The sequence below is a fragment of the Festucalex cinctus genome, chromosome 3, assembly GCF_051991245.1.
Source record: "Festucalex cinctus isolate MCC-2025b chromosome 3, RoL_Fcin_1.0, whole genome shotgun sequence".
Lineage (NCBI taxonomy): Eukaryota > Metazoa > Chordata > Actinopteri > Syngnathiformes > Syngnathidae > Festucalex > Festucalex cinctus.
In genome coordinates, this window is record NC_135413.1 from 21,786,356 (window position 1) to 21,802,020 (window position 15,665).

Sequence of the window (15,665 nt, forward strand, 5' to 3'; positions counted from 1 at the left end):
TAATGGATGATAGCACATAGGTCCCCCAGGGTCTTTCATTATGTAAACCTGTTGCAAGACGAGTCACAGTAGCAGTTTTTCAGCATCCATCAAAACAACAACTATGTACTAGAGTGGTGTGTTTGATGTATTGCCAGTTACGCAGCAATAAAGTCTGAATACAATGAAGGACAAGAACAAAAAGTGAAACCAGAAAGCCAGGATAGAAACTACAAAGGGGGGTTATTGTCAGTATCACAATAAGCACGTGCACGTGGTCATGTACGTACCGCCATTGATTTGGGAAGATTAAAACGTACATCGAGCTGCACGGCATGACATCTCAAGTATTTTTAGAGCAGTGATGTCAAACGTACGGCCTGCGGGCCGGATCAGGCCCTCAAAAGGGGTTTAATCCGGCCCACGAGATGATTTTGTAAAATAAAAAAATGAGTATTGAGTATTAATCAGCCGGCCACAATCAAAATATAAATTAAAAATTTCACAAGCAATACTTGTACACAAAATTGCGCTGGATGAAATTATTTTACACACAACCTAAAATTACGGTTTGTTTAAATGACAAAAAAACAACAACACATAAATCAAAAATAAACGTGCTCAATTCCACACACATTGAATTACTGGTAACACAAACACATATGACAAAGATTAAAATCCTTAGAACTTCCTTAACTGTGCCACACAATGCATTCTGGGAACAATATATATATGCAAAACAGGTAGATAGAACATGCCCAGAACTCACAACGGCAAAGTGTTATACTTAACAATGGATCATAAAAGGTTCGGATTGGATCACGGATTTGAATCACAGACCAGTTCGATTTTCAGCAAAAAAAGCAAAATAAATAAATAAATAAATAAATAAATAAATAAAAGATAAATACCTAGTACTTTGTCTTCATTTATTTAGTAAAAGCTTTTGCCCATTAAATTAAAAAAAAAAAACTCAAAATGTCTATTGTTCTATTGATCTTTTTTTTTATAATAATAATGAAAAAGTGCAATTTAAGGCACATTCCCTTCATTTAATTATGGAAAGTGAATTACAAAGTAGTTTAGGTCCACAGACTATTGAAAAAGATGTAAAGAAATCCCGGGTTTAGGAGCGAGAAAAGCCTGATAGGTCGCTGGGCTAATAAAACGCTGGAGGAAAGCCTGTTCACAGCGCACTCAAGTTGGATCAGTAATAACATTCGCTAAAAGTGGCTTAATGGTTGCCAACAAGCACTTTTCCTAAACATTTTAGAATTTGAATGGCCTATCTTCCAAGTATACTTCCAGGTCATCTCGCTAGGAAAAAATAGGGAAGAAAAGTTCCTTGGCAAAATCGAGAATCCTCAGGGCCAACGACTGGTCGCCATGAAGTCCCTAGCAGGGAACTTCTTGAAACAACCATTCACACTTCCAATCAGACCCTCTGAATCCATGCTGCCTGCAATGGCTGATACCTAACAAACACAAATGTGGCAGTCAACTGCTTTTTTCTTCTAGTTTATTGACACAAATTCAGCCTTTGAAATCATTTACTTCACCGTAACATCTTTTTCGACTGACACTACACATAAACTACAGCAGTAGTAAAGAACACTAATATCATCAAGCCATTTCAATTTCCTTGCTCAAATGACGTGAAATGCTTTGTTTACTATTGGTGAACTATTGGTGAGGTTGGCCTTTGCCACCTGGAAGTACGTGTGACGTCATGGTAAAACATAAACTGCAAAAACACACATTAAATCACTTAAAAACTGCAAGCGCTAATAAAGGACAGTGTGCACATAAACTCAATTAACCTTTGAGGGTTTCACTACACGGCCTCGTGGATTATCAAGCCATCAATCAAACTCAAAATGCACTAGTTTCATTTGAAGAGCGGTTACTCACCACTCGCATTCTTCCCACACATGAGGTGCTGCCAGTGCTGCAGTGACCCCCAGAGCTCGGCATCACTGCTGACGGCCTGCTCCAGGCTCTCCACGCTGAACTTGGGGATACTATTGTCCCGCTCCAGCAGCGCAGTGCGGAGCACTCGCCCGTGTATCTCGCGGAAGAGGCTCTCCATGCACGCCGCCAGATAGATGGCCGCGTGCTCGTGGATCCTGACCGCGAGCCTGCTATCGACCATCCACCTGAAGAATTTCCCCACGTTAAAGACGAGCCCGCAGCGCGCGGACTTGCCGCGGCCGAACTTGTCCTCCTCCGTGCTCATGTTGTACAGGGACAAGGCGCCGAGGGCAGCGCCGATGCAGTTCGCGGAGACGACCCACGACAGGACCATCTTTATGGCACTTTGGATCTCGTATTTGGTGCATTTGGCGTAGCGCAAACTCAACCGCTGCGCCTCCTTGGCGACCCTGACGAGGGCCCGGCTGGCCAGCGCCGAGAGCCGCAGCAGGACGTCCTGCGGTGGGCTCGGCGCGTTCATTCCCTCGTCTCTCTGCAGGCTTCTCGCCACCTCCCCGAGGCTCCACGGCACATCCTCAAGCTCGGGTAGTTTGGCGCACTGGCCGGTGCACTCCAGGATCTCGGCGTCTTCGACCAGGACGGTGTTGACAGTGTCCAGGCTGTTGTTTCGACTGTGCATGGAGTCCGTTAGTTGCCAGCAGTTCCCCCCATGTGCCTCCGAGCAGCACAGCGACGCACTGGAAGACCTGAAGGAGTCGGCGGCTCCACCATAACCCGAGTCGAGAGTCAAATCCTCCAGGGTCCTCGCTGCTGCTGACTTGCTACTCCTTGCCATAATTGTGCTTCATAGCGACAAGGAAAAGTGGAGAGAATCGACGAGTGGAGATAGGCGCGCTCCATGCACAGGAAATGGTATTTTCTGGACGGGTATGAAGTGAGTCCGATGATAAAATACAAAGTTAAAAGAGTCAGACTCAGAGCTCAGTGCACCAGCCGTCAAACCGCTTGACCAGCGCAGTGCCTGACAGTTGGGGGCGGGGTCATGGCGCCAAGCTGACAGCCAATCGACACGCGATGCTAGGCATTAACTATATTTGATTGGATGAACCGTAGCTCTCAATAGAAAGTCACTAATAAGGTGCGTCGTGAGCCTTATTAATAAAAATGCGCTGTAAACAACAGTTTCCCATCTGATACACATCTCAGTCGCAAGTGAATGTAGGATTAAATCCATTTGCAGTGGAATATCAACGATTGCCACATTACGTTTTCAGGCTGAAATACATGATCATAAATGGCTTCAAATTAATTTCATTTATTTTCATTTAACACAAGGCAGGTTGGCTGAGAAGGATCAGGCCTTTAACAATATATATTTCCAGGCCTATGCCTGATGGTAACATGATTCAAGGCCATTAATAATATATGACAGGCACAATGTATCATTGTGTCTGTGTGTGGATGTTACCTCCTGAGAAGAAGTATTTCCAAGGTCATTTGCAACATTGGGATCACTTTCAGGGTCTAACCTGTATGCTTTGTTTTGTAACTTGTAGACTCTGTCTGACTCGCGTTGTGTATTTCACTTGACTTGACAACGTGAATAAATAAATAAACATGCATACGTCTTACTCTGTTATTTTATTATTTGTAGTTTTTGTTTTTAGACTAGGCTTATACAACTGTGTTTTAAATTAGAACTTGCATTACTTTAGTTATGTGACTAAAACATTACGTCATGTTAAGAAAAATTACCTGGATTAAAAATAATATAAATTAATGAATCGCAGTACAGTTCAGAGCTTTTTTGCATGCAGCAAGATTCACCATTAGGGACGTGATGAAAATCTTTCTGGAGCAACAGTGACCTCCAATGGCACGGAGCGGTACTCCAAAAATACGGATTTAGGGGTGATTAATAACTTGCTTGTCAATTTAATATACGAACTGCAATATGACGTTTAATTTTTTTGATTTCGTGCAATATACAGCCAGATAATAATAGAAAGTAACATTAATTCAATGACATCTATCCTTAAATGATCAGGAAGACTTTTCATTGCTGGTTAATTTTGTTTTTTATTAAGTAGGCTACTTTTTAGTATGGTAGGCAAATCACATGTTCACCCAGTTTGATCAAATGAAGGTGGAAGAGAATTAGGATCGTATGGAAGAGGAGAGAGACGAAGAAAAATAGGTTGGCATGATATTCTCACTTTTATCTTAGAATTCTGACTTTATTGTCAAAATTCTGACTTTTGACTTTGAGCATTCTTTAAAGTCAGGATTCTGGGAATAAAGGTAGAATCCTGCCAGCCCACCCACTGACCCTAATGGAATTGCTTTGCATGTTCTAGGCAGTCTTTATGGAGAATATACAGTACATCAAGAAGCCTGTGTTTAAAAAAAAAAAAAAAAAAAAAAAAAAAAAAAACTCTTGGGGTTTAAGGTGATGTTGGAGCAAATACTCGCTTTTTCAGATCTCCTTTGGAGTGCCAAAACATTAACATTTCTCCTTTTCATGGTGACTAATGTAAATGAAGATATTAAGAAAGGATTTTTTTTTTTTAAAAAGAAGAAAAAAACTGTCAGTTTAGTACTGATTGGAAGTGATCATTTGATTCACTATGTCATTTTCTGAGTTCTGTTACACATTGATATTGTAACTAAATTTAGTGTGTTAAAAAAAAATCATTTTGAGCAGACTGGGCGATGCCATGTTCTGTTAAGATACCATTGTCTTACCTTCAAGGACTTTTACGGTACATTGACTTAATTGCTCCTTGGTAATGGACTAGAGCCCGTTGTTCTCATTGTATGCCCCAATAATGTTCTCTTTTACAGTCACTTATCCTTGACTTTTTGACATAAAATAGCTTGGTAAGGAAATTGTGAACATGGCATGTCCTTTTTTGTTGGAAAAAAAAATTGAGAGAGAAAAGTAGAGGCTGGACAGTTGCATGGATTAGGTTCCACTCCTGTGGTTCCCTTCGGCAAGGCACAGCCAATTAAGTCAGATAGAAAAAGTCTGGGCAGTGGCATGCACGGCACCGTTGTCACCAAGTGTGCATCCAAGACAACGATCTGGGAGAAGAGGAACAACCCAAAAACAGGAATTTTGCCCAAAATCACCAAGTGTCCATTTAAAAAGGCGAAAAACTATCTGAGGCTGAGGCTGAAAGGTAATGCTGGCAACGAAAACAATGCTGGTAACGTCCATGTGACGTCACGTGGATTTAACCAATGTGCAGCAGTGTGTTGAGTTCAAAGTGTGTCCAGACTTTGTTTTCCACAACTTTACAATGGACAATTGAATTTAGTGTCTCACTGAAGACATTTAATTTACTAATATGCATGTTTTGGTGTTGTGAGAAGAAGCTGGAGTACCTGGAGTACATAGAGAAAACATGCAAGAAGGGGATAACATGCAAACTCCACAAAGGAAGGCCACAGCTTCAATCCCCCATCCTCATAACCAGTTGGCCGCTTTGCCAGTGTTCTGTACCCTTGAAATAAATAAATAAATAAATAAATAAATAAATAAATAACCATTGTCACATTAGATCATTAAAAGTGACCAAATTCAGCACAGTGTATGAATTAAAAGATGATGCAAAAGTAGTGATCACCAACTGATATTTTGTAAATACTTATAAGGAAATCACAACAGGTAACGGAACTCATTAGGGACGATTGGTGGTTGTGTAAATATAGTGTGGTTATAAAATCGAGCGTAAAACAGGACTACAAATCGAGCACACCCTATCCGAGCCAACGCGGGCGACATCTGCTCATCCGGGTACTTTTGGGCGTAGCACCTAAAGCTACGCCAACCTCCTGATTGGCTGCTTTTAGCGTAGCTTTAAAATCTTTCATTTTTACAGCGGTCTCCAGTACTTTACTTTGGGTCACGCTGTTTCGCGAATAACCCCCAAAGTCAACGTCTGTGGATGTTAAAAGTCACTCGAACAAAAGATGTAAGCGGTGCTCAAAAAGCACACTACTGAAACGTGACAGCGAAAGAGTTGCATAACGGCCTGCGCTGGCCAATCACAGTGCCCCGTTGTTGCCTGAATATTCCAATGACACACAAGGAAAGGACTCCTCCTTTGCATGGTTGGTCAGACAGCTTCGCGCAATCCGTTTATACACAAATAGGTCGTTAGATTAAGTGCATGCCGTCTAATTTAGACGACGTCCGTTTCGGGGATCATGGAAGGTTTTATGTAAGATTAATGTTCGCCTTCAGAAACTAGACACATATGTTGGGATTACATTTCTACAGCATACGTCGTCGCTGCCACTGACAGGAAACGGTTTGTTTTGGCGTTTTATTTTCCTCGTGTGTTGTGGTTTTCTGCCGTCCACACACATGCGACCACAACTGTCCAGGAGAATTAACAGGTTAATGGAGCTAGGTTAACGTTAACACGAGCTAAACGGGCCGTATAGGCGATTGTGCTGCCTAAATAAACACAGCGCAGGGGGGGAGATTTGTTCGTCTGTTGACTGTTCGGGGCCTCCCGTTTCCGTCCTAAAACCCACCCGATATAATATACGTACAGTGCGCGTTGTCAATATGGTGGCCAACGCAGTCCACTGGTTCCGAAAGGGACTGAGGCTGCACGACAACCCGTCTTTAAAGGACGCTATCCGGGCGGCGCACAGTTTACGTTGCATCTACATCCTGGATCCTTGGTTTGCAGGCTCGTCAAACGTGGGCATCAACAGGTGGAGGTAAGTTTACAAACAGGTTCTTTCGGGACAGTCTGCTTATTCTGTTGGTAAAACACTGATTGCTGAATGGCCATTCTACAGCCTTGAAACAATTTTACCTCCTTGTAGCAAAGCTTGTCATTCTGAACAGCCACACGAGGGCGTGCGTGTTGTGTTATTTGCTGAGCCGTATATAGACAAATCAATATACGGTTCTTGGCATTGTAGGTGTTTTTTTTGGGGGTTTTTTTACATGTCTTATATTATTTTATAAACGATTTAATGGGAAATGGGAAATTCAGCTCACTCTACTGCATATATCTTGCACTCTGGGAACCAGATCACCCACGTGAGAGTGAATGATACACGCAAATAATGATGCACCTCATAAACTGGAGTCGGGGATTGGTGCTTTGCTCAAGGACACTTGAACAGTAGTTAGGAAGTAGACTAGTATCTCCTCAACAACTTTTTATTTATTTTTTTTAACACTATTCCGCACTCAAACTTCTGGTTCTTAAAGCCCAAGTCTTTCCTACCATTCATTCCAGTCAGCCATTTTCTAAAATGCTTGTCATTGGGGTTTCATATGAGGCATCCTGTCTGATTGTTTGCAGGTTTTTGTTACATTGCTTAGAGGACTTGGATGCCAGTCTCCGTAAACTCAACTCACGCCTCTTTGTCATTCGGGGTCAACCCACAGATGTTTTCCCCAGACTGTTTAAGGTAGGATTGACTAAACGAGATAGACAATGTAGCAATTCTCTAGGTACAGTTGAATATGTATTTTGTTTTTTTAATTGTTGCACACAGCTGCGTCTCGAAGAGGGATGGATGGGTGGATAGAATGTTTTCTTCTGTTGTGTTGTTGTTTTTTTTGTATATTATCCTGCCCTTGGAACCATGAACATGACTTCCAAACCAACATGGAGTTCTAGTCAACCTTGGCATGTCTAAGGTCGCAAAATTTATTTTTGTTATATTTTCTCTTCAGGAATGGCAGATAACTCATTTATCCTATGAATATGACTCGGAGCCTTTTGGCAAGGAACGTGATGCTGCTATTCAAAAGCTCGCCACCGAGGCAGGGGTTGAGGTCATGGTGCGGATTTCGCACACCCTCTATGATCTAGACAAGTGAGTGGTCAAACAAGTGTAGTCACTTTCCATTTGCGTCTGCCGGTTTGAAGTAGTTAATGAGGTATGTTGTGTTTAATTCCTTTCCAAAAGGATCATAGAAGTTAACGGTGGCCAGCCTCCTCTTACATACAAGCGCTTCCAAGCTCTCATCAGTTGTATGGATGCTGTGGGCTCTCCGGCGGAGACCATCACATCAGAAGACCTCAAAAATTGCGCAACACCCATCAGTGAGGACCATGACGACAAGTTTGCAGTGCCGTCACTAGAGGAACTTGGTAAGACTTTGAGCCTAATGAATGTCCGCTGCTGATGCTGCATGTACAATAAATGCTGGTGGTGTAACTTAAAAATATGTTATCACAGTCTTTGCTTTGCAATAGATGCTTAAATATTTATTTATTTTTGAAATTTCTGTTGAAAATGTTGAATGTGCTGTTCTTTGATTCCTTCATCCTATAACTATTAGTAAATAGTCTTTTAATATGCATAATTTAGCAACTCTTTGAATAGTTAGATAACTTGAAATGTGTTTTAAATGCTTCAAGTTTTTAAATAAGGAAAACGTGAATAATCCCTGCAACAGGGACTCTGCTTATACATGTTTGCTTGTTCCTCAGGTTTTGAGACTGAGGGCCTAACAACAGCAGTTTGGCCAGGTGGAGAAACAGAAGCTCTCTTGAGACTTGAGAGACATCTTGAGAGAAAGGTACAAGGATGCACCGAATTTTGGGCCACCGAAAATATTTGGCCGGAAATGACTAAAATGGGCATTTTCGGCAACCGGCCAAAATAAAATTAAAGCCAAAACAAAATGTTCGAAATAGGATGTTGTAGTGACGCAAGCAAAAAAAAAAAAAAAAAAAAAAATCGCTGCAAGTAAGCGTCTGTTTGAATTAAACAGCAAATGCGGGGGTGAGTGTCCAACTTGCTAAACTCGCTGGCGTTTCACAGTGTGTTATGTTATATAATGATAGTAATGCAATGATAGTAAAAAAAAAAAATTGGCTTATTTTTTCTGTCTTTTCGGATTTTGGCCAAGTGTTTCTCATTTTCGGTTTCAGCCAAAAACAAACAAACAATCATTTCAGTGCATCCCTATAAAGGACAATACCTGATGTCCAAAAGCACATTTACTATAATGGCCATGCCATACAGTTTTCCTTAAACTAAAAAGTCAAACTACTTTTTAGTGGGGCTAGATATGTGCATATCATATTTAGAATGTCAATTTTTGTGTGGATGCACAAAATATTTTTGTCATATTCCCTTCAGCCTGATTATCACATGCAAGGTTCAAATTTGATTCTTATATTAAATGTAACAGTCATTCAGTCGGAAGGATAGTTCAGCTTCAATTTTCATGTTGATATTTGGTGAATCCCTCCTTGTACATTTGAGACAAATTGGAAACAATTCTAGTGTTGTGTATGAAATGTTTTTGGTGAACAGAATATATCAGGTGCAATTTGCAAACCATTTGTGTGCTATTTCCTCTTTTCTTTTTATAGGCATGGGTCGCAAACTTTGAGCGTCCTCGAATGAGCGCCAACTCGCTCCTGGCAAGTCCTACAGGCCTCAGCCCCTACCTTCGCTTCGGATGCCTGTCTTGCCGACTCTTTTATTTCAAGCTTACTGACTTGTACATTAAGGTAATTGGGGAATTATTGTTTAAATGGAACCTATCACTACAGAAGATTATTATTTTTTAAACTTTGTCTGTCAAATAGGTTAAAAAGAACAGCACACCACCACTTTCCTTGTATGGCCAACTGCTATGGAGGGAGTTCTTCTACACGACCGCAACCAACAACCCGTGTTTTGATAAGATGGAGGGAAACCCCGTGTGCGTCTTGATCCCCTGGGAACGAAATCCAGAGGCGCTGGCCAAATGGGCAGAAGGACGGACAGGCTTTCCTTGGATCGATGCGATTATGACCCAGCTGCGGCAGGAGGGTTGGATCCACCATTTGGCCCGATGCGCTGTGGCCTGCTTCCTCACCAGGGGCGACCTCTGGATCAGCTGGGAAGAAGGCGTGAGGGTAGGCACACAAAAGCTCACTTGGAATCGCTTGTCTGCATGCTGCCTTACTTCTTTCCTTAATGAGCCTTGTCCGCATCCCGGCAGGTATTTGAAGAGTTGCTTTTAGATGCGGACTGGAGTGTAAACGCTGGCAGCTGGATGTGGCTTTCCTGCAGTTCCTTTTTCCAGCAGTTTTTCCACTGCTACTGCCCCGTGGGATTTGGGCGACGTGCCGACCCCAATGGCGACTACATTAGGTGTGTAGATTTCTCAAATGTACAATTGTAATTGTATTCCCCGCACACACACAGTAAATTCTGTAGAGTAAATTTGACTCTATTTAGAGTGGGACCAAATAGACTCAGTTTTAGAGTAGGCTCATTTTTACACTTAGGAGAGAGTAAAATAAAGAATTGAAATGAAAAAGAAAAGTTGCTCAAGGGTTGAGGAACAAACTCACAACCTTCAGCTTGGGCGTGTATCACACTACCACCTGAGCTATGCCCTTCCTACTGTTTGCTTGGCTCCAAGAGAAGAAAAAAACAAAACATTTTTGGCCATTTCTTGGAGTTAGGAAGATTCCAGTTGACACGATCGATATACTAACACACAGCAGGAGCTGCGTGACTCAGGGAGTAGATAGTCTATCTCCCAGGGTGCAGGTCGTGAGTTCGTTCCTCAACCCTTGAGTGACTTTTATTTTATTTCAGTTATTATTTTACTCTCTTCCAAGTGTAATTATTACTCTGAAACTGAGTCTATTAGGTCCCACTCTAAATAGAGCCAAATTTACTCTACAGCAGGGCTGGGCAAACTCGGTCCTCGAGGGCCGGAGCCCTGCAGGTTTTGGATGTTACCATTCTCCAACACAGCTGACATATGATCAGCTCATCAGCAAGCTCTGCATAAGCCTGATAACAAATCTGTTGATTGGAATCAGCTTGTGTTGGAAGAGGGAAACCTCCAAAACCTGCAGGACTTCAGTCCTCGATGGCTGCCCCTGCTCAATAGAGTAATTTACTGTGCAGATGAGCATGGTTCTGTATCGATGACGTAAGGATGCCGCTTTTTCAAAATGTTTTTACAATGCATTAATTGGGTGGATTTCCATCCACATATTTTTATTTGAATTTTGAAGAAGTGCGAAAAAGAAACTGAATAGAAATGCCAGAAATTCGAAAAAGGCCTAAAATTTGCACAAAAAAAAGTTTTTATGCTTGGAGGGGGTGGATTTTGAAGCGTATCGAAAAAAGGAAAATGTGCGTTTTGGTTATGGAAACAGCTTTTGCGAATAAGCGACTACAAGACCGTATATACGTTGCAGGTTATGACCACCAATACTATGTCACACGCACGTTTGCGGTCAGAATAAATGGCGGATGATAAAGTAAGATATATTTGGGGAGACGAAGAAACGCGATTGTTTTTATAATTAAAGAAAAAAAAAAAACATGACTGCAATTTTAGATTGCTTTATTGAAATCAGCTCTCAATGTAATGACACACTTCAGTTACATGAGTGAGGGAAGCCAACAAGACAAACTACTTCCGTTCAGTCTGTCAAAACCAACCTTCCCACCCGGAACTCCCCATTTTCCCAAAGTTCCGTGGGTGAATTATGTATCCCTCACTACAATGTCGTCTAGCGGCGCACATTTGCAAAAGAAGTACTGATGGAAACGGGCATAAATCTCATGTCCATTTTGTGCATTTTCACAAAATGTGTCTAAAATTTTCAAAACATTGACACTTTTGGTGGAGAAATGGCAAAACTGAATTTTCCCAAGATAAATTTGAAAAGTTCCGACGGTGGCGAAGCCACTGTTACAACATTTGAAACTTATTTTTTTACAATTTTTCTCTCAATGCAATACCAAAATACCTCATCTTGTAATCTTTTTTTAAATTATTTTATTTTATTTTATTTTATTTTTTAGGCGTTACTTGCCAATATTGAGAGGCTTTCCAGCCAAATATATCTATGATCCGTGGAATGCCCCAGAAGAACTCCAGAAGGCTGCCAAGTGTATCATTGGAGTCCACTACCCAAAGCCCATGGTGAACCATGCTGAGGCCAGCCGCGTCAACATAGAGCGGATGAAGCAAATTTATCAGCAGCTTTCCTGCTACAGAGGACTATGTAAGAGCTACTGTCACACTTGATTCTGATGTTTTGGATGAGCAACTCAATTACACACAGCCAAAGTTATCCTGTTGTAATGGGAATGCACTCCTAAATAATCTGATTTACATATCTCAAATGTGGTTATAAGAGTTTAACTGTATGAGTGATGTTAGACTTTAAACGCTTTTCTATGCTCAAACTCAAAATGAGGACAAGCACTTTTGGAAATGAATGGGTGGATGATTCTGAATGTGTTGCTTGTTTTCCAAGCGAGTAGATTACTTATTGATTTTATATCTGAATGTGTAGTGAATTGTGGACCTCGTTAAATTGTGTTGTGCTTTATGGTTTAATTCTGCTACATTGCATGGGATTCAGGTCTGCTGGCAACGGTCCCACATAATCCCAACAGCGGGACAAACGATAACGTGGGAGGAGTCAACGCAGGAACTTGTCAGGGGCCACCAGGCTGCTCTGAAGATGCATCAATCCAGAAGGGGACATCTCAACAAGGTAGAGTGGTTGCCGTTGACAGCATCCCTGTTATATATGCACAGAGGTGGGCATTTTACATATTTTTTATAGTCCGTCATTTGTTTGCGTCTAGCACCCCATTCCGTCATTGTCAGTCCACCATTTATTTAAGTCGAACCAACCTGTAATCATCGATCCGCCATTTTATTTTACCCACCTTCCGTCTTCACCGCTATTTGAGGAACGACCTCCAAAAGTGGGCATTCCGTCAGTACTGTGTCAGTCACACAAATAAGCACTGATACTCCCCCTTCTTACACCCTGAATACAATCAGCTGTGACTATGAAGAAAACATAAGCCGGCAAACTCCCCTGCGTTTATAAACCAAGTTAACTGTAGCAACTTCGTCTACATGTCTTCAAATACTTCAAAAATTGGTGAGATATAAAACAAGCCAGCTTTCAACACTTTTGGGGCGGTGAAAGAGGAGTTATTGAGTCTGCCGAGTCTGCCGACAAGCATAGAAAGAAATACTTCATGAAAATGAAGTTAAAAACGAAGCGACAGGGGGAAATTCCACTATGTCATCACTAAAAAAATAGACACAGATCACATTTTTAAACCACCAGAGCGCATTTCCTGAGAGAAGCTCAGACAAAGGTTGTGTAACAAAATCACACCGTAATGCTGTCAACAGTATTGGTGGAAACGAGTCAATTGTCGCATTACGCAGGCCTAGAAATGATTATTCAAGAAGATCAACTTACATTTCGCAGTTTCTCAGGTCGCCCTTAAGGTCCCTGATGGCCTCTGTGACTAGCAGTCACCTCCTTCCCCGTGTCCTGAGGCTCTTCCAGCACAAATTTAAGGGCGTTGTCGTCAAATGTTATACTGGCGCCAGTTTTGCGCTCTGTATGGACCAAGCTCCTTCATCTTTCTTTTTCGTCTTCCATTCTTCTTTTTCGTCTTCCGTTCTTCTTCTTTTTCTTCTTCTTCTTCTTCTAGTTTAGTGGCTGATTACAGCTCTTTGATGTATAGACCGCCACCTACTGTACAGGCAGCACAAAGCCTTCCATATACAGAACTGTATACAGTCAACGCAATGCAATGAAAGCAAACAAGCAAGCAACCCCGCTGCTAGCTAGCGACCGTCGTACCCGACGGACTGCCTACCTATGACGATTGCACTGACATGAAAAACCACTTCCGTCTTTACTTTGTCTGCCATTTTTTTCCACCCTTGCGTCATTCAGCATTCGCCAGAAAAACGTGGGTCCGTCGGCGATGTACCGACGGACATTACGACGGACGGCCCACCTCTGCATATGCAAGGCTTGAAATAAGCGGTTTTGCATCGCAGTTTGCATTTTGCGCCTCTTCAAAACGCACTGAATCGCAAAACTGAGAAACAAAACGGGTTATTCCAAATATTTCAGTCACCGGAGGTTTAACTTCAACCCGAATATTAACGGTATGTAAACGTAGCCGCTGTTAGTCATTACTCGGTTTTAATTTGCCAATTGTGATCCACCTTGGATAATGAATGGATAATAAACACTTAAATGATATATTGTGTTTCAGTGCTGGGACAGAGTTGAAATCACATCATGATCTTAAGATAAAAATTAGTAGACTAACAGCAGCACCTGTGCTGTGTCAGAAGATATGAGTCCTCTATCCCTATCCTCTCTCTTCATATCCTCTCCTACAAAAGCTCATTTTGTAGTACACACCAAAATTGGAAGATCATATCACCCAAATGTCCTTTGTTGCTCATGTGTAATGTGTTTGTTCCCATTAGGTGGTTTGAATGCAGATAGACAGTCGAGGCAGAAGCGACGGGGTGAAGAAGGCCCAGCCGAGAGCAACTCCAAATCCTTAAGGACAAGCAAATAGTTTTGCAAAAGACAAGATACAAAGAATCACCCAGTCAACCAGAATGGCATCCTCTCCCATTGTGCCTTCAGCTGATTTCAGTTTACTGGAACTGAAACTGGCCTTGGTGGTGTCACACCAAGAAGTGATGGATTCAGATCTCTGCATTACCGACTTTGAATTTGTTATGAGTACCCAATACCATTGTAATTGCAATCTGAAATAATGTGTTTTAGGCACAAGCACTACAGCACATTCAGTTATTACCTTCAACCAATCTCCAAGTTACACATTCCGGGAATTTGCCCTGGTTGCCTTTTCCCACAAAGGCTGGCTAACCTTTTGCATAGTCAATAGACAATGAAGCAATATTGTTCCTTCCCCAACTGTTTGTTTATAAATGGTCAGGTACGCATCTGCCTATGAAAAACGCAGCAAAGTAAAAAGTTCTTGTTTAATATCTGAAACACCCACCACTGTCAAAATTCAAAAACCAACTTCCATTAGTAAGCTAAACTATCAAAACATTTATATTCCATTGGTTTCACACACATTATTATAATACTGTACAATAACCCTGAACAAAGTAACTAATGTTACTGTCATTTGACTGTACTTTGTATTCCTTTTGAGCTGTATGGAATTCTTTCATCTAATTTACACAAGCATGTTGATTCTGTTTGACCAAAATATTTTAAATATGTATATATTTTTTTCAATTTGGATTACTGTATTATATTATGGAAAACGACAGGATCAAATCCAGAGATATGTAATAAAAGGGTAAATGTATGTTTTCTTTGATAAAGTGAAGAAAACTTAAAGATACTGAGGCCATGAGATGGGATCATGCATGTTGTAAATATTTGCTTCCGTCAGTGCTACTCAATTGTTATTTTTTTTGTTATGACCTGCATCCCATGAAGAAGAAAATCTTTCACCCCCGCCCCACATCCAACTCTCCACTCTGTGACGATAAATAATTTTATGTGTCTATAAAATTGTTGAAAGTTCTTTTTTTTTTTTATTTAAAAAAATAAAAATAAAAAATAAAAAAACATTGTTGAAAGTTCACCTCTGCCTAGGAACTCCCATGCGCACTTTCTGACAATGAGAGCGCCACTGCCACCTCCTATTGTTGATATGCTATTTCATTTTACAGTATTATTATATGGCAAAAAATAAATAAATAAAAATTTGCCATCACCCCCGGCATCCCACCACGCCTATTTAACAAGAAAAGATTAGTTTAAAAAAAAAAAAAGGGGGGGGGGGTATATTTAGTGTTTCGCGACTACTTTTGTAAGTAGCTCGTCATTACCAAGCTTAATTTGCAGTTTTATGACATGATTTTATTTTATTTTTTAAATAAAGAATGACCAGATGTAACCCGTTTTAGGAAT

The 15,665-nt window shown here is 41.1% G+C and overlaps 2 protein-coding genes across 3 annotated transcripts in view; one reads left to right on the plus strand and one right to left on the minus strand.

Annotated features, from left to right (window-relative positions):
* Positions 1-3,082, minus strand: part of btbd11b (BTB (POZ) domain containing 11b) — a 90,884-nt gene extending 87,802 nt beyond the window's left edge. The window contains exon 1 of one of the 2 annotated variants that reach the window (XM_077516636.1): positions 1,891-3,082. In XM_077516636.1, the coding sequence (XP_077372762.1) occupies positions 1,891-2,746 (856 nt within the window). In that variant the 5' untranslated portion in view covers positions 2,747-3,082. The remainder of the gene's footprint in view (positions 1-1,890) is intronic. The other variant, XM_077516635.1, reaches the window with a different exon arrangement.
* Positions 3,083-5,921: 2,839 nt separating this feature from the next.
* Positions 5,922-15,651, plus strand: cry1b (cryptochrome circadian regulator 1b). Its single transcript, XM_077516661.1, has 11 exons — positions 5,922-6,648; positions 7,245-7,353; positions 7,622-7,764; positions 7,858-8,042; positions 8,385-8,473; positions 9,276-9,416; positions 9,495-9,806; positions 9,893-10,044; positions 11,725-11,927; positions 12,291-12,425; positions 14,189-15,651. Exons 1-11 carry the CDS (start codon positions 6,491-6,493, stop codon positions 14,281-14,283), a joined length of 1,722 nt encoding a protein of 573 aa, XP_077372787.1. The 5' UTR covers positions 5,922-6,490; the 3' UTR covers positions 14,284-15,651.
* Positions 15,652-15,665: the final 14 nt, after the last annotated feature.